This window comes from Carlito syrichta, unplaced genomic scaffold, assembly GCF_000164805.1.
Source record: "Carlito syrichta isolate Samal-C Ts95f unplaced genomic scaffold, Tarsius_syrichta-2.0.1 Scaffold305744, whole genome shotgun sequence".
Lineage (NCBI taxonomy): Eukaryota > Metazoa > Chordata > Mammalia > Primates > Tarsiidae > Carlito > Carlito syrichta.
The window spans coordinates 66,067-87,074 of record NW_007249840.1 but is presented as its reverse complement, the minus strand read 5'-3'; the positions used below and the strand labels follow the sequence as shown (position 1 = coordinate 87,074).

General features: G+C 37.5%; 1 protein-coding gene across 1 annotated transcript in view; it reads right to left on the bottom strand.

Annotated features, from left to right (window-relative positions):
• Positions 1-20,002, bottom strand: part of LOC103264848 (synaptoporin) — a gene marked incomplete at its 3' end in the record, with an annotated part of 127,584 nt that extends 107,582 nt beyond the window's left edge. Inside the window, exons 1-2 of the mRNA XM_021714740.1 lie at positions 19,624-20,002; positions 17,631-17,663 (exon numbers count right to left, since the gene is read on the bottom strand). Of these exons, the coding sequence (XP_021570415.1) occupies positions 17,631-17,663; positions 19,624-19,647 (57 nt within the window). The remainder of the gene's footprint in view (positions 1-17,630; positions 17,664-19,623) is intronic.
• Between the last annotated feature and the right edge of the window lie 1,006 nt (positions 20,003-21,008).

Sequence of the window (21,008 nt, the reverse complement as noted above, 5' to 3'; positions counted from 1 at the left end):
CCTCTTATCAACAAGGGTGCCTGAATGAAGCATATTTGTATACCTAACCCTTAACTGTACACCACAATATCATAATAAAAAGTATTGATTATAAAAAAAAAAGAACTGGTAGCCAAATTCCAGAGGGAAGTAGAAAATGCTGGGAAGTATAGAATGTGCCTCATAGGAAGCGGATCTCTTTAATGGTTATAATTTTAATAATGTTCTCATTTCTTAATGCTGTAGTCTTGTGAAACATTAGAAATGAAATAATAAATCCATTTACCAAGTACTACGAGAAGTTCTGCCCCTGGGATGGCATCAGACACTGGGTTTAATAAAAACCTATGTTCTTTTCAGATTGTCTCCTAGAAGTCACAGGAACAGCCTTATTGAGATATACCAAATCTGAACTCATGGTCCCTCCTTATGTCCCATCACCAAAGAAAAAACAAACAAGCAGAAAAAAAAAAACCAAAACCTAATCTGGAGAGTAATCCTGCATTCTTCTCTCCATTATCTCATTTATTCAGTCATCTAGCTAGTTGTCTAGTTTTGTTGGTTCTGCATTCAAAATATTCATTATAGCTGTGTACACTTCATTCATAATATTGATTATAGCTGTGTACATTCATAATATTGATTATAGCTGTGTACACTTGGCCCAGGCCACTATCATTGCTTGCCCAGAGTGCTGCTACAGTCTTATCAGATGTACCTGCCTCCAGCCTTGCCCCTAAACAGCCAGGCTCCATGTTAGTTCAAGGGCTTCATTCTGGAATGCAAGTCTAACTGTGCCACCTCATATCCCACTTATCACCATTCAATGGACCTCCATTGCCTGCCAGATGCAATCTAACGTCCTTAGCTAGGTATTCAAGGCTTTCTGTCTTCAGGTCCTTGCCTCTCTCTCCTCATTTGTCATCATCTTTAGTGAGCAACAAATTACTTACAACTTTCCTTCCTAATCAATCTAAGCCATCCTTTGCCTATAAACTCTGACCTATGCTGTTGTCTTTGCCTCAAGTGCATTCCCCATCTTTGTGTTTTAAGACTCAGTTTAAGACTTTGTGTTTTAAGACTAGTCTCTCGATGAAGCTATTCTTACATCACACTTTTAACCATTCTGTGGTAGAATATGATTTCCCCAGAGATGCCAATGTACTTATCTACCATTGTAATTATTATATATAGTAAAAGTCTTTTCAGATGAAATTAAGTACCCTGAGATGGAGAGATTATCTTGGATTATCTGAGTGGGCCCAGTGAATTTAGAAGGGTCCTTATAAGAACAAGTCAGATGGGCAAGTCAGAGAAAGACATGTGATGACATAAACAGAGGTCAAAGAGAGGCAAAAAGAAAGTTAAAAATAGCTGAATCAGGCAACTGGTTTTAAACATAGAAGGGGACTACGGAATGGATGCAGTCTCAAAGCAGCTGGAAAAGGCAAGGAGGAAAAGAATTCTCCCCTAGAGCCTCCAGAAGAAATGCAGCCCTGCTGGCACCTTTACTATAGGACTTCTAAGCTCCAGAACTGTAAGATAAATCTGTGTTGTTTTAAGGCACTAAGTTTGTGATAATTTGTTACAGCAGCAATAAGAAGCGAATACACATTCACTGTTTCTTCTTCCATCCACCACAAGGGAAAATTAGTTCCTTTGTATTTAAGCTTCTACTGTACTTTCCACACTAAATAATTTATACATTTGTCTCTCCTAGTGAGAATATTAGCCCTTGAGGGCATTAACCATGTCTCGTGCATATTTATGTATGAGCACAGGACTGGGACATAGATGGTTATTAATTTATTCATGTATTTTTTCACTCGCTTTATCAATCAATGATCTATTATTTGTTGTGTTTAATATGCACGACACTGCTATGTTCAGTATATGTATTGAAGAGCAAAAACAAAGAGGCTTTCTGGCTTCAAGGGGGCTATAGTTTAATGGAGGAAAGAAACATTAAGTAACTAGAAAATAATTTGAGTTGTCTAAAGGATGTATATAAGTGGTTGAAGAGCAGTCAGAGTGGGAAGAGTGTTTTAGCAGAGAGACTGGTGTATGTAAATGCTCTGTGAGAAAGTGGAGCATGGTGTACTTGAGAAATATTGCTGGATAGAGCAATGATGTAAGGGGCATTATAGGAAGAGATGATCTGGAGTCAGGCAGGGCTAGATGCTACAGGGTTTTATGGTCCTGCTAAGGACCTTAACCTAACAGCGATACGAATTTACTGAAAAGTGTTAAACAGGGTGAACATATTTTTATTCAGAGATGATCATTCTTGTTACTATGTGGAGAATGGCTTGGAGGAATGTGTGAGTGGTAAAAAGGGTGGAAAACAGTGAGAACTTTTATGGGAGGTTGCAATAGTTCAAGGGAGAGAGAGGTAAGAGTGGAAATGCGGAGTAGACAGATTGAGGGAAATTGTGGAAGCAAAATCAACAGGAATTACTGCTGAGATAGATGAAGGCGAATGAGGAAGGTGTCAAGGATTACTTTGCTGAATGAGAAAATGAAGTGTTTTCCTATATCTTGATGTAATAGAAATTATTTTGTCCAGAGTAAGAGTCTATGTAAAGAATGCTGAATCTGCCGGGCTCAGTGGCTCAGCCTGTAATCCCGCGCCTTTGGGAGGCTGAGATGAGTGGATTGCCTGAGCCCGCGGGTTCGAGACCCGCCTGGGCAGGGAAGACCTCATCTCTACAATAAATAAAAAAACCAGCCGAGCGTGGTAGCGCGCGCCTGTAATTCCGGCTACTCAGAAGGCTGAGGTGGAAGGATCGCCAGAGCCCAGCAGGTCGAGGCTGCGGTGGCCGGGAGTGGCCACTGCACTCCAGTCTGGGCAACAGAGTGAGACTCCAACTCAAAAAAAAAAAAAAAAAAAAGAATGCTGAATCAGTTCAGGGTTTAGGGACCCATATTTCCTTCCTGGTCCCATAAGTAGGAGGCTGTGTGAACTTGATAAATCATATAGCCTTTCTGCTTCTTAAAATGATAGAAAAATTATCCTCATAAAGGGAGTTATTAAATAAAATTAGAGATTTAATTCAATGCAATAAGATTTTATTAAATCTCTATTTGCCCATTCCCTGTTCAATGAGATCTGGGTAATTCAAGAGGAAAATATGGTGTGCTTCTTTACTCTCAAGGAGGTCAAACTTTGGCAGAGGGGCCAACTAAATCACATGAACATCTGGATAATTTAGGAGGAAACAAAATTACATGGCAAAATATGTAGTGTTACCTAACTACACAACAGACCAATGAGAAGGTAAGAAATTATTATTGTGACTATTGTCTTTTGACTCTGTAGAGGAAGAAGAACTTTGAGTCCTGGAAGTGGGTTAGAGTTTAAAAGTTGAAAAGGATGGAAAAAAAACACTGTGAATAAAGGGGTAGAAGCAATTGTACAGTGTTTGAGGCCATTGAAGTGCCTCATTTCAGTGAAGTATGAAAATCAAAGTTGGTGAATAGTGGAAGTAAATCTGGACAGGTAAGTTGGGGTCAAATCAGAAAGTGTGTCTGGCAGAGAAGCTTGAGCTTGGTGTAATGGATCCTGGAGAGCTTTGAAAGTCTCAAAAGCAGGAAAGAAAAGAGATGCGTGAGATTAATTGAGAGAGAGTGTGCTAGATAGCTTGAATGAAAGAACAACCAAAGACAAAGGGATAAAGGAAAAATCTAAGTCACGGGAGAGGAGAGATTGAGATATACTTTAGAAGGATTCTCATATAATTTAGTGATTTTGGCTATAAAGAAAATGGAGAGAGGAGAGTTCAACTAAATATAGAGTTTGCAATCAAGAGCCTTGATAGTTTTACAGACAGAAATGGGTTATGAGAAAAGAGAGACAATAATTAGGCCTGTTTTGAAAAAGTCTAAACTCAGGTAAGATTGAGATAATCAAGGGAGTGTGCTCTGGAAGCAAGATAAGGAGTTTGGATTCATAGAGATGATAGTTGAATGCTGAATAGATTGTAAAAATGGCTATAACTACTTTGTAGTTACTTCTGCTGAGGGGGAGCCTATTTTCTCAACATTTGAATTTGGGACAGCCTTGTGATTTTCTTTAACCAAAAGAATGTAATGAAAGTGACATTCTGTGAGTTCCAAGCCTAAGTCTTAAGAGATTTTCTGGCTTGCTCACTTGCTTGGAACTAGCAGATTGCCATGAGAACAAGGCCAAGCTAGCTCATTGAATGAGAGGTAAGTAGTCCAGTTATCTTCATTTTTCTAGTTAACAGATAGAAAACCCTTAGAAAGAAAGTTACCTTACTAGTCAGAAAATGACCACAGACACATGAGTGAGCTCAGTCAAGATAAGCAGACATACTATTCAGCTGGGTTCAAGCCAAATCACTGACCAAAGAATAATGAGTTTCATAAACAATGTGGTTTCAAGCCACTAAATTTTGGGATGTTTTGTTATGCAGCAAAAGTTAACTGATATATAAACTCCAAGAAAGAGCATCATAATAGAGAAGCAAAAGGTGGGACTATCAAGTGAATCACAAATTCAAGGAGAAATTTATTTTGTTAGTAGATTTTCTCAGACTTCATTAAATGTAAAGATTTAATGATCTTATCATACATCAAAAGCAAACGAAGTTTAAGTTCCCCTAATACCCAGATGTTCATAATAGGTGAATACATAACTAGGATTAAGAGGAGACAATGTAAGAAAATTGACTGAGGATCTTGAAAGTAGAGAATAATGAATAAGAATTACATTATGATTGAACAAAGGCAATCATTTTGATTGAACAAAGGCAAAAGGAGCAAGTCAATATGAAATTTATCAAGTCTGATGCTATCAGTAATACCCAAAGTGTTAGCTAAGAGTAAGAGTAAGGTCATTATATAACCTAACACTTGTAAGGCACAGAGACGAGGTAGTGGAGTCCTCTCCCTTCTTTGACCACAGCTTGCTAAGTATTCCATATGTCTATGCTATGGTTTGAGCTTTGTAGGTCTGTGTAATTTTTCAGGGACTTTTCTCCCTCTTTTTAGGCAATACAAATTAGAATTTTCTCCAGTAAGACTTCTGCTCCTTCACTAAGTACACAAATTTAATTACTTTTTAAATCTGTGGTTCTTTTCACTTTTTCTTGTTTTCCAGATAATAAAATCCGTTTGTTAGGTATTGAAGCACTTGAAAATCTCTTCAATCTTATTTTGACCTAATTTATTTTAGCAGATGCAAAAAAAAAAGTCACCAAAGAGCTAATTAAAATGAAACTTCTGTACTTCTCAGTACTATGCCTATTGGTGAGATATAGAAATTTCTAGGGGGGAAACAATAACCTGTTAAGACATTAAAGAATAAAAAAGAAACATTAAGCAAAGAATGATTGCAAGTGGAAATCTGAATTTCATAGAATGAAGTTACAAAAATAAAAAACATATCTGATTGAAATTGAAATCTATGCTGGGAAATCGGAATTCACTTAAAGACATGCACTGAGGAGTTCATCAGGAAACTAACTCTTATCCTGGAAGAGGGAAATAAGAGGGTTCTAAGCATATATCACAGTCCCAGATAATTTTTCAAGAGGTACTTTGAGTCAAGCTAGAGTAGGCATTCTTCGCTTAGAGGATGATAGTCCCACTTATGAGGAAACGAGTGAAGCCCATGGCCATTTACCATTTACCTTTACACTCACCTGGGTTGTCCTCCCACAAGAGAGCAAAGAGGAGGGCTTCCCTGGGCCCACTAACTCTGACAGAAAATAAAAGGTGATTTTTGTGAGTGTATTTGTGTTTGTTCTTTATTTGCGGTGGAGCACTCCAATCATCCTAGGATGGATTTGAGGACAAGGACTTCAAGGCGGAGGAAAAAACAAAAATAAACAGAAATTGGTCAGGGTCAAGGATGGGAGGATTGGACAAACAGCAAAACCTCAGGGAGCGAACCATAATCATCCAGATCTGCTCCTTTCTCTACAGTTTATATAGTGGTGAAGAGTATAGGTTTTGTGTTCAGGTTGATGTGGAAGTAAAGCTTATACCATCACTTCTGTGTTCTATGTCCCTGAACAAACTTCTTCTTAAATTTTTATTTTAAGATGTGGGGTACAATTCAGGGATACGTATATAAATGGTCATTGTACAGGTAAAACTTGGGCCTCCTTAGTCCCCACTTCACCTGATTTGAGATCAGGTACCCTTATTGATTTAGTGTCCCCTCACCCTGGCAATTTCCCACTACTGCCAATCCTTTTCTTATAGTATTATGATAATTGTTCAGGGTTCACTTATGAGTGAGAACATGTGGTACTCGGTTCTTTGTTTCTGTGATAGATCACTGAGGATGATAGACTCTAAGTCCATCCAAGTTGCTGCAAAGTTCATAATTTTGTCCTTCTTTATTGAACATATTTCTAACCCCATCAAGTCTTCTATTTTCTCCTCTGTGAAATAACGGGAATATTTTCTACCTCACAAGGCTGTTGTGAGAATTCAGTGATTAAATGCATTGAACATATTCTGTCCTATGCTTGGCCTACAGTAAGGACTTGAAAACAAACACACACACACAACCAAAAAAAAAAAAGGGAGCTATAATTTTTACTCCTTCCACACCATCTCCACATCTCTTGACATATTTCATCAAATTATTTACTCTTCACTTGGCAAGTCAGCCAAGGAGGTTTAAAGGTACTGATGTAACAGAATGTTCCTTGCTAGAAGTATGAATTCTAGATAGTTGTCACTTATTCATTCAACAAACACTTACTGAGAGCCTATGCTATGCCAAATACCATGTTTTAAACACCCCCTGGTGGAGTGACAGAAGGGTCTTGATATTTGAGGTCTGCTTAAGAATAAACAATTTAATGGGAATAAGATAAAACATTTGACATTTGATTTTGAGAACATTTGAAGATACACAAACAAACCATACACAACTCTACAGAAAGGCAAAGTAAGAAAGGAAAAATAAGGACACTTTTTAAAGTTTTAATACAATTGAGTCATTATATGAATAAAAATACAATTAGTTGGTGGATTCGGTAGGGCTTGGCTGTACTAAATTTTCACGTGTTTTCAGCGTTTTATGGATATTAGCAAGTTTTTGTTTGTTTGTTTTAAATAGAAGAACTAAAGACCAGTGGCTAATCCAACAAGTGCAGTGAGTGAATTTTTTTTAAAAGAGATTTTATCATTCTTGCAAATTACAAAATGTTATTTTCTAACTTCAGGTCTCTCTACTCTTGATATGCTCTTATTTCTAGTTCTAACCCAAATGCACATGAAGACACCATGGGTAACCCATGATAAACTATGGCTCTTAGCTTTGACATCCTGGAAAAATGAGACTAAAGAAAGTTGCTCTCAGAATGTTCCCATCTTAAAAGTTGTGATTACCAGGAAAACTTTCCTTCAATTATGCTGTATTATTTATGAACTAATTTCTTTTTAACTGGCAATCTTAAACTATACTTAAGTTGACACATCTCGGGATGAACACCAGCCCTGTCATAACTTTGGAGTCACACACATTATAAAACTATTTGTACTACTTCTAGCTATTTGTACTGCTCTCAAGGATAGAGAAACATCTTGGAGTGTTTTTTATTGTTTCCCGAATTTCATATTCCAAACATAGTTGGGGGAAAAAATGTAGCTGTGTGTGTGAAAAAAGAAAAACATGACCAATCATGATAGTATAAAATGTTATTATTTCACTGTAGAAATAATTTCAAGTAGAGTTTGAACAATGTAATGTGAATTTTATCCTCAGTCTAATAAATCTAGAAAATTAACGAGGCCATTCTATAGTCCACAGTGCTCTATTGGAACCCAGTTGTGTTCAAATTATGCTGAAAGGGTTATAATAATTAGATATGGTTTTTTTTCTCCGTTAAAACACTGGTGCAGATATTTCAATTACTAGGTCGTGGCATTGTTTGTAGACTACAAAGAATGAAAAGGAGAGATATGCATTTTCAAGGTACATTTTGGACACTTGACTGGGAGAACTCACTGAGATATAATTTTAATTTTGAGCCAATAAGAATAAAATTGTTCCTAAATTTAAATTAGAAAGTATTAAAAGAGATCTAATTTGGAGTAAATGCTTAAAACGTCCATTCTAAAACTTAAGTAGAGTTAAGAAAATCTTATAATAGCCTAACAATTTTTTAATATATATCTGAAATTTTCTTGAGATTGATGGTAAATTCCATTTGCCTTTATAATATTTATTCTGTTTTCATCCTCAACACCCTCAATATTTAGACAATAGTAATTGCTTAAACCTAAAATAACCTCAACCAGTCCTTGGAATGCAGAACAATGACATCATGCAGAGGTCTCCACTACCCCAGGACCCCCACCTTTCTTTTATGTGGGGCTTTTTAAACATTGTCAAATAAGTAGAGATCCTATAGGACAGCCCATGTTTAATTTGGAGAGAGGATGGGGGTCTGTGTCTCCACATTGCTATGAACCGGTGGTAAAATTCAGATCAATGGGGGCTCAGAAAAGCCTCATTTGATAGAAAAATCAATATACAATTCATCTGTTTGTTTCATGGGGTTATGGTTAGTATCACATGGTTGATGCATGAATTGTTCAAGTATTAAGTGCTATGAACCTGCAATAGTTATACATTTTGTTGGAAGAGGGAAGAGGTGGTACCAGTTGGTCGTCAAGTTTTGAATCAATTTAACTTTTTCAAATAGTGTGACTCTCGCAGAATGCTTATATAAGAAGTCCTCACATGTACCCCACAATTCTAAAATAAAAAAATAACACACATATAAAAAGAAATTAGTAATGAAGGCCCTTCCTAAAAATGCATCAGCAGGATGTCATTGGGAGGCCTGGGGAGGTCTGGGAAGGATGCTATTGAGGTAGAGAGCAGGATCAGGATCTATTGCTCTTGATCTTGCAGTAGTCTGCTTAATCACTGGGTGCCTTCCTTTTCTTTCTGTTTTACTACCACCACCATCTGGGACTTTCTCTCACCTCCACATTCATTCTGTTTTCTCAGAATATAGACAAAGACAAGATTGTGACCCACCCCTAATCCTCCAAATATAAATAAGTAAATAACTCCTCCATCACAAAGCAAAACAAAACAAAAAATGGGACTCGTCATTTTAAAGGAAACCTTGAGAGAAAATCCAAAATCTCACAAAGATGACAATAGTTATTTCCAAAACTTTTCTGTTTCCTCTAAATTTACTGTTACCCTAAACTTCCCTAAATGTACTTCTTAACTCAATTTATTAAAATATAACTGTGAAAGAACAGCTTATTCCCTTTAACTAATTTCTATTTCTCTGCAGCTTTTATCGCTATCTTACATTTTCTGTTATTTGTTTATTGTCCCCTATTCTGCCCCTCCAAATAGCATATAACACTGCTGCATTTCCAGGGCTTGGGAAAGTTCTTGGCACTTAGTAGAATATTAATAAACATTTGTTTAGTGAATAAATGAATGAATGAAGTAAGAAGATATATATAATAAATTAAATTAAACATTACTTGCCCAACAGTTATTCAGATGAAATAGGTTTCTATTTACAGCAATAATCCATATTATGATTATGTCATGATATTACAGATTATTTGAGAGTAACGAGTTTGTAAAATTTCATTCTGTTTAATAACCAATAATAGTAGTTATGTTTTATTTGCTGTAGTACTGTGTGCCACATTCTTACATACATTATAAAGAACCTTAAAACAGCTCCTCCCTACCCCATATGGTGATAATTTGTTCCTCATTTCACAGATGAGAAAAATGAATTTCAAAAGTGTAAATCACTCAATTAAAAGTCACACAGCTGGTGGATAATGGGAATAAGAATTTAAACCACATGTTTGGGTGGATCCAAAGTATACATTCCACAATGATAGCTCCTCCCAAGAGGGAATTAATTAAATGTGAAGATTAACTGTAATTTAAAGTTTGTTTGATAAATGTCTTTATTATATCCTTGGTCTGGATAAAGACTTTAGGAGGAAGACTCAAATCTCACTTGACAGCCATTTTCTTTTGGTGTTTGAAGATATTGTTACACCTTATTTTGGCATTTATTGCCATTCCTAAAAGTCTGCTTTTAATCTGACATCATTTTAAATAAACTCCCATGTCATTGTGAGGTGGTCTTTGGACTACACGATGATAAATTGATTTTGGAGGTAAAAGATAGACTCCGAGCTTCGATGGAATCTTCCTTCCCAATGGTTTCAGGCTTTTCTGAAGGGGGCTCCTGACCCCACCTGTGAGGAAGGTTGGGGCTATCTCCACTAAAATGGCAGAGCAAATAAAATCTGGGTAGATCAAACAACTGCTCAGTTAGCATCACAACTAGGGCTGAAAGGTTAATCTTTTAACTTGTTCCAGATCTGAGCTTCTCAAACTTAACTGTACAAGTAAGTCACCTAGAGATCATTGAAATGTAGATTCTGATACTCAGTAGGCTGGGGTGGAACTTGAGATCCTGCATTTCTAACAAGCTCCCAGGTGATGCCCTTGCTGCGGGTCCTTAGCTCACCCCTTAAACATGAAGCTATTATATGGAAATATGCTTAAAGGTTAAGGGTTCAGTACTCCCAGTCCCTACAAAGTTCCATTTTATCTCCAGGAGGATTCAGTGTGGTTCTTACTCAGATATACACTAAAATGATCCCCTTTTCTCCATTCCACCAGTATTTACTAGGCCATGAGCTATATAAGGAGTATTTTATTTCAGCTTTTCACAAGTTAACATAGTGGGTAAGAGCCCAGACCTGGCGTCAAATACACCCAATCTACAGTCTCAGAGTCACCACTTGCAACATATGTGATTTTGGACAAGTGGCTCAGGCTCTTTACATTTCGTTTCCCACATCCTTAAAATAATAACTGAGTCTACAAGGTGCTGTTGTGAAGTTTTAAGTTCTGTGATGTATATAGCGCAGTCCCTGGTAAACCGTAAGTTCTGTGTACATGGAGGGTTGTGAATGCTTGGCATCTTGTCCTGTTGTGTCACCCTCATTCCAATACTCTTGGGTTTACTAAAGGAGTCCATGCCCTTCAGATTTTATAGGCTCTAATCCTTTTCTCTTTTAATTCCCTTAAAGAGTTGTTATGAGGATTAACCAAATTAATATGCATAAAACACTTGGAGCCGTGCCTGTCACATAATTAGTACCCAAGATGGCTAAGCTTTTATTTTTAGCACTTACTACAAGGATAATTAAATCACTTTGGGGGGATTTTTAAATTGACTCTACCCCCATTGGTCTGCAAATCTTATGAGAGTAGGGGCTGTATCTGTTTTAATTACCTCCATATCCCAAATCTTAACAGCATCTGATGTACAGTGGCTGCACAGTAACACAGCGGAATGCATAATGAATGAATGTGAATGTATAAACAAATGAATGAGTGAGTGATTGAGAAGACATTTTTGCCTTCCTGAAGAGACCAAAGAAAAAGTTTGAGAAACCCTGAGTGTGGAGGCAGTAGGAGAGGGAGAAAGAAATTATATTAGGTCACTGATCTGGGGGAGGAGGGTGTCTTCCAAATGACTCGGAGAATAAGGAGTTTATAAATACCATTCAGAGTAAAGAGGTGAGCTGAGGGAAGGAGTCTGGGGGAGGACTGCCAACAGATAATGGTCTTCGAAAAAAAAAGAGCTAACCGAGTTTTCTGATCACATGTGTCAGGAGATGCTTTGAGGTAAATAAAACATGAGAAATGAGACACCTTTGAATTTCTTGCAGCAGGGGCTAATGAGGCATCCAGGGCAGGCAACAAGAGGCTTTCCCTGAGCTTCTCTTCTTGTGGAGGAGAAAATCATGACGTGCCAATGGCCCCGAGGAAATTCTGGGATGATGTGGGGAGAGGACAGGGTTAAAGTCACACAGTTTCCGAACCTGATGGTCAAGGTCCAGGTCAGATCAGTCCCCTCCTCTGATCCCTCAACAAATGGGATATGGCAGGGCTGATATGGGTGAAGGGGTTCCAAGGAAGGAGAAAGGGAAATTCTGGGGCATTACTTAAGATGAGCTAATCCTAGGGAATGGCTTTATCCATATTGTATTTGGTTTTATGATAGTTATTCTTCAGTGATGATACTCTATCTCTGCAGTTTATAAAATGACATAAATCTCCCCTTGAGATGGAATGACCATCAAAGCATTTCCAGACTACTTTAGACCCATCCCATAACTACAGTCATTTTCCTGGTACACTGGGGAAACCATTTCCCCTAACTTCATGTGCTCATTGAGGGCATGAAATGAAAATTGATAGCAAAATGGAATTCGACTACAGAGGAAGGAAATAACGATGCTATTGCTCGGGCCTCCACAGTCTCAAAAGTGCCTTCCTATCAACTATGACAGCAATCCTCTCCCTAACTCTGGGAAGGGGACTCATTATTTCTATTTTACAGATGAAGAGACCAAGGCCCATAGAGGACAGATAAATATTTTTGTCACAGAACCAGGACTTGAACCCAATTTCCTCTTGTGGCAAGTTCAGTACTCCAAGGTAATGGCGGCAGAAGAAAGTTTTCTTGTTGGGAATTCTGCCAGAGAAATACACTTGAAAGGTCTTTTTATCTTGTCAAATGTGCCACGGTTCTCAATAATTACAATACCTTTTAATATAAGATCAAGGACATGGGCCCACGTACAGTGTAAGACCCATCTCTTGGAAAAGCCCTGCATCTATCCAAGCTCAGGAACACGTGTGATGAGCCCATTGCAAGCTACCACCTGCCTTCAGCACATTTTCCATGTCTGTCAATCTTCTAAGATGCATTGAGAAGCACAGTGTTGCTGTAGACTGTATTGAGACTGAAATTTGGTTAAACTGACCCCCAAAGATGCTTGGGTATAACCAGTTGAAAAACCAGTCTCAGGCTTATAACCTTATAACCTAAAACACATACATTTCTGGTATGTGCCAGATCCATAAATTCGCCTTCCTCTGTTTGAAATGATTCTTCAGCTCACTGAACATTGAACCCAGCTGCTGTCTTCCATATGTACCAAATTCACCATAATGTCTTGGACAATTCAACTCATCTCTTGAGGATTCAGTTTTCTGACTTAAAGAAATTAAATTTCAATGTTTTACAGTCACCAGCAAGAGACTGGATACACTGAAGGTGTCACCTGCTTCCTCCTGGGATGTTGACTCATACAGCAGGTCCATCTGACTTCAAAACCCATGCTCTCTCCACTGTGCTAGGCTGACGTCCAGAACCTCTTGTGGTTTTTGCAGTGATCACCCTACATTCCCTGAACTACTGAGGAAATGCTAAGGGTGTAAGTTGACTCTCCAAAACCACCCAGCTAATAAAGTTTGAGTGAGGAAGCCAAGCTTATAGACCTCTAATTCCCCAGCCTCCAACCATTGCTGTGCTGTCTTTATTGTCCAAAACAGTTTCAAAGGGACAAAGTGTGCTTTAAACATACTTATCTTTTTCCCATTAAATCCTATACTTCTAGTAGAAAAACCACTGAATTTTTCAACCAGTTCAGATTCTATCAATTACAAGCTGCAAGAATTTGGGCATATAATCATAGAAATGTCCATTTACTCATCTGTTACAAGCTATAATGTTTTTAAATTACTTCATTTGTTGATGGCTAGATTCAACTGAGATAATATAAGCTACATGCATGTAGTAAGGTACTCTACAGAAGTAAGGGATAATAATAGTAAAAAGACTTAGAGATGCCTTACTCATCTTTGTTAGGCATGTTGTACCAGTATATTTAGGGAAAGCGACCTAAAAACCCCGGGTCAAACCATGCAGCAACTTATCTGAAAGGAAGAAAAGCAGAACTATGGTGGAGAGAATTGATCAAAGCTGCTGGTAGTAATTACTAAGTGTATTTTTTTCTTTTTTGTTTTTCTTTCTTTCTTTCTTTCTTTCTTTCTTTCTTTCTTTCTTTCTTTCTTTCTTTCTTTCTTTCTTTCTTTCTTCTCTCTCTCTCTCTTTCTTTCTTTCTTTTTTTTGTCCTGGGTCTCAGTCAGGTGAAATTTGGCAATGTCTGGAGGTTACTTTGGTTGTCACAACTTGCAGAGGGGGAGATGGCTACTGACACCTAGTGAGTAGAGGGCCAGGATGCTGTTAAATATTCTAAAATGCATAAAACAGCCCCCCATAACAATGAATTATCTAAGCCAAAATGATAATAAGTGCCGGTGTTGAGAAATCTGGTTTATTAGAAGTTGCATGAGTTCAGAAGTTAGTGTATCTTGTTTATTACTGTGTCCTAGTATCTAGCGCTGTACTTGGCCTAAAGAGGGCACCCAATGTATAAACATTTGTTTAGGTGAGTGTGAATGAACATCCACAGAAAAAAGTAAATAATGCCTTTTAGATTTGCTTCAGATTGCTAGAGAAAATCATAGTTCCTCTAGGTACGTTCTGCTTATTCTTCTGTCTTCTTTACTTTTCTTTCCTGTCAAAGCTTCTTTCTTTCCTTTCTATCCTCTCCCAACCCTGGCCAAGAATAAGAGCCTTTCAAATCTGAGCATGCCTGGGAGTGATAAATAATACTTATAAGACACAAGCACTGCAAAATTTCTTGCAGCTCCCCCCTTCATACCACTCCATTTCAGCAGACAGTGATAACGTCAGTAAATAAGTGGATTCATTCTTGTTTCTTCACTGAACGTGAACAGACAGGGCCAGAAGCACATATTTCCTGAAAATGCCTTACTAGAACAGTTCAATTATGCTTTTAAGAAGACACATCCTGGGCCATGAAATAGAACCTGGCTTGAGGTGAGAAAATGGAAAATGGAGGCATTTCGTTCTGGGAGTGCAGATATTATGCCTCTTTGTTCATCACTGTACCTCTGATGCCTAGCATGGTGCCTGGCATGTGGTAGACACCTCTAAATACTTAGTGAATGAAAGGATAGCCTAGTGAGGTCAATATTGCAGCTCTTTTCTCAAATCTTGTCCAGTTGAAAACATTTTTTTCCTCGTATGAAGGTGGTTTGAATGCCATAAGTTTTGAAAAATTGTGTCCATTTTTCTCCCTCATGGAGATCTAAAACCAGATAAAGTTGTGTAGGTTCAACATTGAGAAGCAATTTCAACACGGTGATTTTAAAAGTCTTTGCAATAATAATTTATAGTGGACACAAATGTTCTTAAAGCCATGTTTTACCAGAAATAAAATAAGCCTAAAACATTTGTTATGTCTTTACCAGAAAGTCTACACTGGGACAACGTGTGATAACTTGAGAGGATTTAAAGATTTTGTAAGCAAGACTAAAGAAATCACATGGGGACTATCAGTAGAAATCTTTTATGCTCAACACATCATTTCCCCCAAAGGAACATAATAACATGATCACCCACTTATACATATTGGCCAGCCCAAAGCTCCATAGCAAACTGATTGCCCTGTGTTGGGAGTAAGCTTTCCAGAAACTGTACTGAAATGTGTTTGGAGTTTCCCCTGAACAATTTTCCATTAGTACTTTTGGCTAGAATCTGTGTTTAAAAAATGATCACTGTAAAATATATTAATTATGCAGATCCATTAGTCTGTAGAGTGGAGAGACTGAGGTGTTTCCATTTTCAAACCCCAAATCTTTAAACATTTACAGACATACTGATGACCAAAAGCCTTTTCTGGAAGATTTAGTGCTTTATAGGCTGATTTTGGACTGAAAATACTCACAGATTCCATTTCCTTACATGAGTATATAACAGGACCACCAGCTCTATTTGTATACCAGCCTAGAATGTTTGATGACAAATTCAAGACTATTCCAACATTCATTATGTCTTAACACCAGCTGCTTTCTCCAGACTTAGCAGATCATTTTTAAATACTTAATGATCAATATGTTTGGTTATCACATTCATAGCCAAAAAAAGCGCAGAAGGAAACATAGGTAAGATGGAGTACAATCTCTGCCGCTATTTGGGATTTGGCCACCTCTCTGAAGAAAGTAATAGTTTCTCTTGCTAGAGACTGAAATATGATATACTTTATAAAATTGTCTCTAAGATTAGCTTTAAGGGATAGCTGATAATGATGAACAGTGTGGTTGAGCAAAACATATTTCCTGAAAGTAAAAGTTCTCATTTGATGACTCTTAATATATTTAGAACTCTCCTAAATTTTGTTGAAAAAAGCAAATTGATTTACATTTATTTATCAGTACTGGAGTTAATATCACACTGTCTGATAAAACTACCTAATTACGATTTTTTTAAGAACAAGAAAAAGAGATAATGCAGAATCAATGATTTATCAAGGTTGCCTCTGACAAAAATGGAATAATTTTGGAAACATATTTTACTGTATACTGCACTCTGAGCTCTTTTTAATTAACTGAGTGTCTACATAAAGGATACCTTAAAAACTATTGCTTATTGTACACAACAGATCACACCAAGAAGTCAATGTCATGTTAACCACTTCGAAACTTGACTCTTGGTGCATCCAATTTGTCATAGGTGATTTCTATTTATTTAGATCCCTCTGAGTTTTGGTAAAATACAGAAAGGGTGTCTATCTGAGCTAGGTTCTATTTTTTAGCATTGCTTTCATCACTCATAATTCTTTCTCATGGAAGGAAAGAAACTGCAGTATTTCACAGACTCATCTCATGACTGGTATGCCCTGCCTCCAGTCCAAATATTGCCACTTGAGGAGAAATACAAACATATTGATTCATTGTCAGTTGCATTTTCCCCCTATAAGTTTCATCTGAATTTTATTGGCTCAAGTGGATTTCAGATGGGGAGCTCAGTGCTCAGGTGCAAAGGAATGCATCTAGGGACTCTAGATTTCAACTTTGTCACGCTTCTCAGCATGCTTATCGGCAGCTGTGTTCATTTTTAGATTACCCAGGTGGTATAGACACTTTGCAATATTCTACCTGAAGTGCTGCCTCAGCCCTTTCCAGCTAACCAAAGAACAGACAAAAAAAATCATGGTGGTGGTGAGCAAAGGGAAGGTGAGAATTCTATAAAGTTTTACACAAATAAATCAAGTCAGTTGGAATTGCTTTTTATATTTTTCATCAATGACAAACCAGACACCTTGAGATATTGATGTTTCTAAGCTATCATGGCATCTTTATTTTGACTTTATGTCCAAAAGATGGAAAATCAAAGGGATGGGTTTATTTTGATCAATTAAAAAAGCTATCTTAATTTAGTCATTTCTGCATATATTTGCCCTGGGCCGGTTTGCTTTAGTCACATTTCACATCTTCAAATTTGCAATTAAGTGGAAATAAAGCACACTTTCTTCAGTTTCAAACACATAATTAATCTGGAGTCATAGAGACACAGTCTGAAGTCTGAGAAAAAAGAGATTATATTGTGTCAGAAGGGGGAAATACTAACAAAAATATGATGTATAATTGTGAGTCCCTGCAAATCAATCCAGTCTAGGAATTTGTTGTAGATTGCACTGATGAAGTGAAACCCTAACAATGGGGAGAGATGAAGAGCATCATCTGTAACGAGCCTACCCAATTCTGAGGCTAATCTTTATCACTGTGTTTCCTCAAGCAAGTGACATACTTGCCCTATGTCTCCATTTTCTCATCTGTAAAATGGGAAAGCAATTCTATCACCCTCGCAGAGTAGTCGTGAAGATTAAAATGTAAAATGTTTGGCACAGTGCCAGGCACGAAGTATTATACTTACTAAATGGAAATAACTATTGTGTTCTTCATTATGCTAAAAAGAACAGATAATATCTCATTGTAAATTTTTTAAAAATCACTTTATTATTCTCCCTAAGATGGCACATGTTTTTATTCCTCAGAAGAGATCACAACAGATTTTTCTGGCTATGGCATTATGTACTTTTCAGAAGTGATCCTCTTAAAGATTGTGCACATTAACTCCGACTCAAACTGAGATTCCTGACCTCTTTAAAATACAGATGCCCTGTGAGTCTGAGCATGCTTGTAGCCCTAACACTCCTATAAGCTAGCAACCTAGAGAAAAAGACAGATACTTATACAGGCATTGTGCTGTTCCTTCAAATTTCATTAATTCATATTACTGAATAGCTTCAGATGAGGATAAACTCCATCTACAGTGAATGACTTTATATACAATGTTCAATGCTGGCGAGTTCACTTAGCAGTAACTGGCCACAGCTCAAGGAAAAAAGTTTCCCTTTGTTTTTCCTACAAACTATCTGCTAAGGAACACTGGGTTCCAGCTAAGGTTTACGGTATCTAAGGCTGTTATTAGCAACGAGCTTATTGGGACCAGTAACAAGACAATATAATAAATTTGTGTGGGTTTGGGGATTTGTCTATTCTTGAGGCTAAGTTAGATTAATCAAAATTCAGTCTATTTTTTTTTTAGAATTAGTAGCTTCAGTGTGGCGTGCAAAGGGTGTGTGAGTTGTCCTCAAGGGAGTAGACATGAGTTAGTGCATTCCTATTTCTATGAGCTGCCCTAAGACTACTTCAGAATCAGAAAAACATTGCCATTTTGAAAAAAGAAAAAAATCTATGCCTAAGAGCTCTAGGCATGCATGATATTTCCAACTTTACTTTTAAAATCTCTGAAAAATGTATTGTCAGAGCAGTTCTTGGTTCACATGCAACAATGCCTTTAACTTTAATTATAAATATATTCCAGCTCATTTCACCATGAAAAGGACTACGCAGATTTGTTGACTGGATAACAAAAAGAGAAGATTATAGCATCAGTTTGTTTCCACTAAAGCAATTACTTAATTATCTTATCGTCTCTGTCTAGAATAATTATATTAAAAGACTTTTCCCCAGACTTCTGAATTAACAACAAAAAAATCAGATCATCTTTTTAAAAAAATATGCAGTTAACCAGAAAATGCACTTAAAAATCTTTCCTACCAGTGTGACCAGACAGTCATTTTGCACTAGTTTGATTTAATAACAGCAACTTTTCTCCTGATTAGCTTCTGATATAGAAACACGAGAGCCAGAGCTGGGCATTTGACAGATGGTGGCACAAATACACAGAGCAAAGAAAGACAGAAGAGAAGCAACAGCCACTTGTGATTATAGCTTTTTATGGTATGCTAGAGCTTTGCTTTAATGATCTGAATACTTTTAGTAAATTCAGATCTATTAAGGTCTGTCTACTGGATCATAGGGGCAACTTATCTCACTCATTCTACATGGATATAAGACCTTATAAGACTAGCACACATCTTTCAGCACAACATACAATATTTGGTAGCTATTTATGGAGTTTAAGAAACTGACTCTGATGAAGAAACTTTAATTAAAATGGTAAGCAGTTTGCAACACAATGAATGTACTTAAGATATTAAACACTCCAAAAGGAGATGGGGTTGAATGACATTACATTTTTATAAAACCAAATATAATAAGTTTGCTCAAATAGTTTCCTTACTATATTCAAAGAAACCCAGATATACTTCAACAGATAAGGTAAGCATTAAAATATCAACAACATAACCTCTTTGGTTTAAACCCATGAATATAAGAAAGCAAAGTAAAAAAGAAAGAGGTATTATCACTAATGATTTCAAAAATGATATTTGGTAAGAAAAGTATACAATCCAAATGTACCTACTCTCCCTCTCTCTCTCTCTCTTTCTCTCTCTCTCTCTCTCTCTCTCTCTCACATCCCCACAGCCAGCTGTAAATCAAGATAGATATAAACTTACCGGAGCAAATATCACCATACACATTTACAAAAGAATTGATAATCCAACTTCCCTCTCCTGAAAGAAAATAGAGGTTGTCTCATACTAAAAATAAAGCTCCTCTATCCACAGCACCAGCCACTTGTCCCTCTTTTTATGAAGCAAAGGAGGAGAACAAGAAAATCAATGCAGAGGGAAAGTGAGATGTTATACCAATCAGGTAGCAGCTTCTGCCTTATTTGCAGAGAGATGGCAAAATGGTCATACTATTAGACAGTAACAACCCACAGCCGAGTACGGGAACCTGATACTCTCCTCTGGTGAACGCTGCCTGTTCTGTGGGGAGGTGGTTGCCACCATGGTGAGCTCCCACACTTGGCTTTGCTCACCACTGTAAGTGCAGGACCGATTTGCACAAGCAGGCTGCATCACCAACAGAGGCACCCTCTCCCCTTTGCTCTGCCAGCCCCCTCCTCCCTCAAGCACAGCACTTAAAAACAAACGGGAAGATAAAAAGGAGCTAGGATTTTGTGTGTTGGGGGGGAGAAGCGGTAGTTTTGTAAAATCCTTATGAATAGATTTGCATAGATTAAGTAAATGTTGATATGTTTGTTAAAATATGCCCTCGTTTTTATGTAAATATATGGTTGTTATGCATAATCCCCATTTGAGAAATTCATACACTGCCCGTAAATAGTCATTAAGGTGACAGTACTGAGATGGGCTTTTCTGGCAACCGCGGAAGGGACGAATTACAACTTGGTTGCTCACTCGTCGCAGGAGTGTTACTTAAAGCTGTCTCCTGCAAAATCTCAAAATTAAAAAGCTTTCAGAGGTTTAAATGTGATCTAGATCTGCTTTTTCTGCAAATAAGCCCCTATAGGAAGGAGTTGAGCTTGGCTACTTCAAAGGGTAGAAATCATGGCATCTTAAGGCATGTGTTTTAGAGGCATTGACACTGAATTCATTGACAGGCTGCCAACAGGTTACATGTTCTTCCCATACTGGTATTTGGGGACAATTTCCCCACATCCCCTGCGCTGCTCTGGACCTATACCAGAGCACAGGGAGAGGAAATCTGTCTGCTTCCCCTCTCCAGTGTCTCCCACTTCAGGACCCTGTTCAGTGCAGGAATATTGTTAGGTTGGCCCCGATGTCTCAGCTTTATCTTTTGTACAGTTGTGATGAATCAACTGAAACTCACATAGGCAGACTATGTTCTTTATAAACAGTTACTAATTCAGAATCTGTTCCAAGTCTTTCTTTGAGTCCCTTTCTCTGTTTCTTTGTCTCTGTGGCTGTCTCCATCTCTGTCTCTTTCTTTGTCTCTGTCTCTGCCTCTTTCTTTCTCTCTCTCTCTCTCCATATCTCTCTCTCTCTCTCTCTCTCTCTCTCTCACACACACA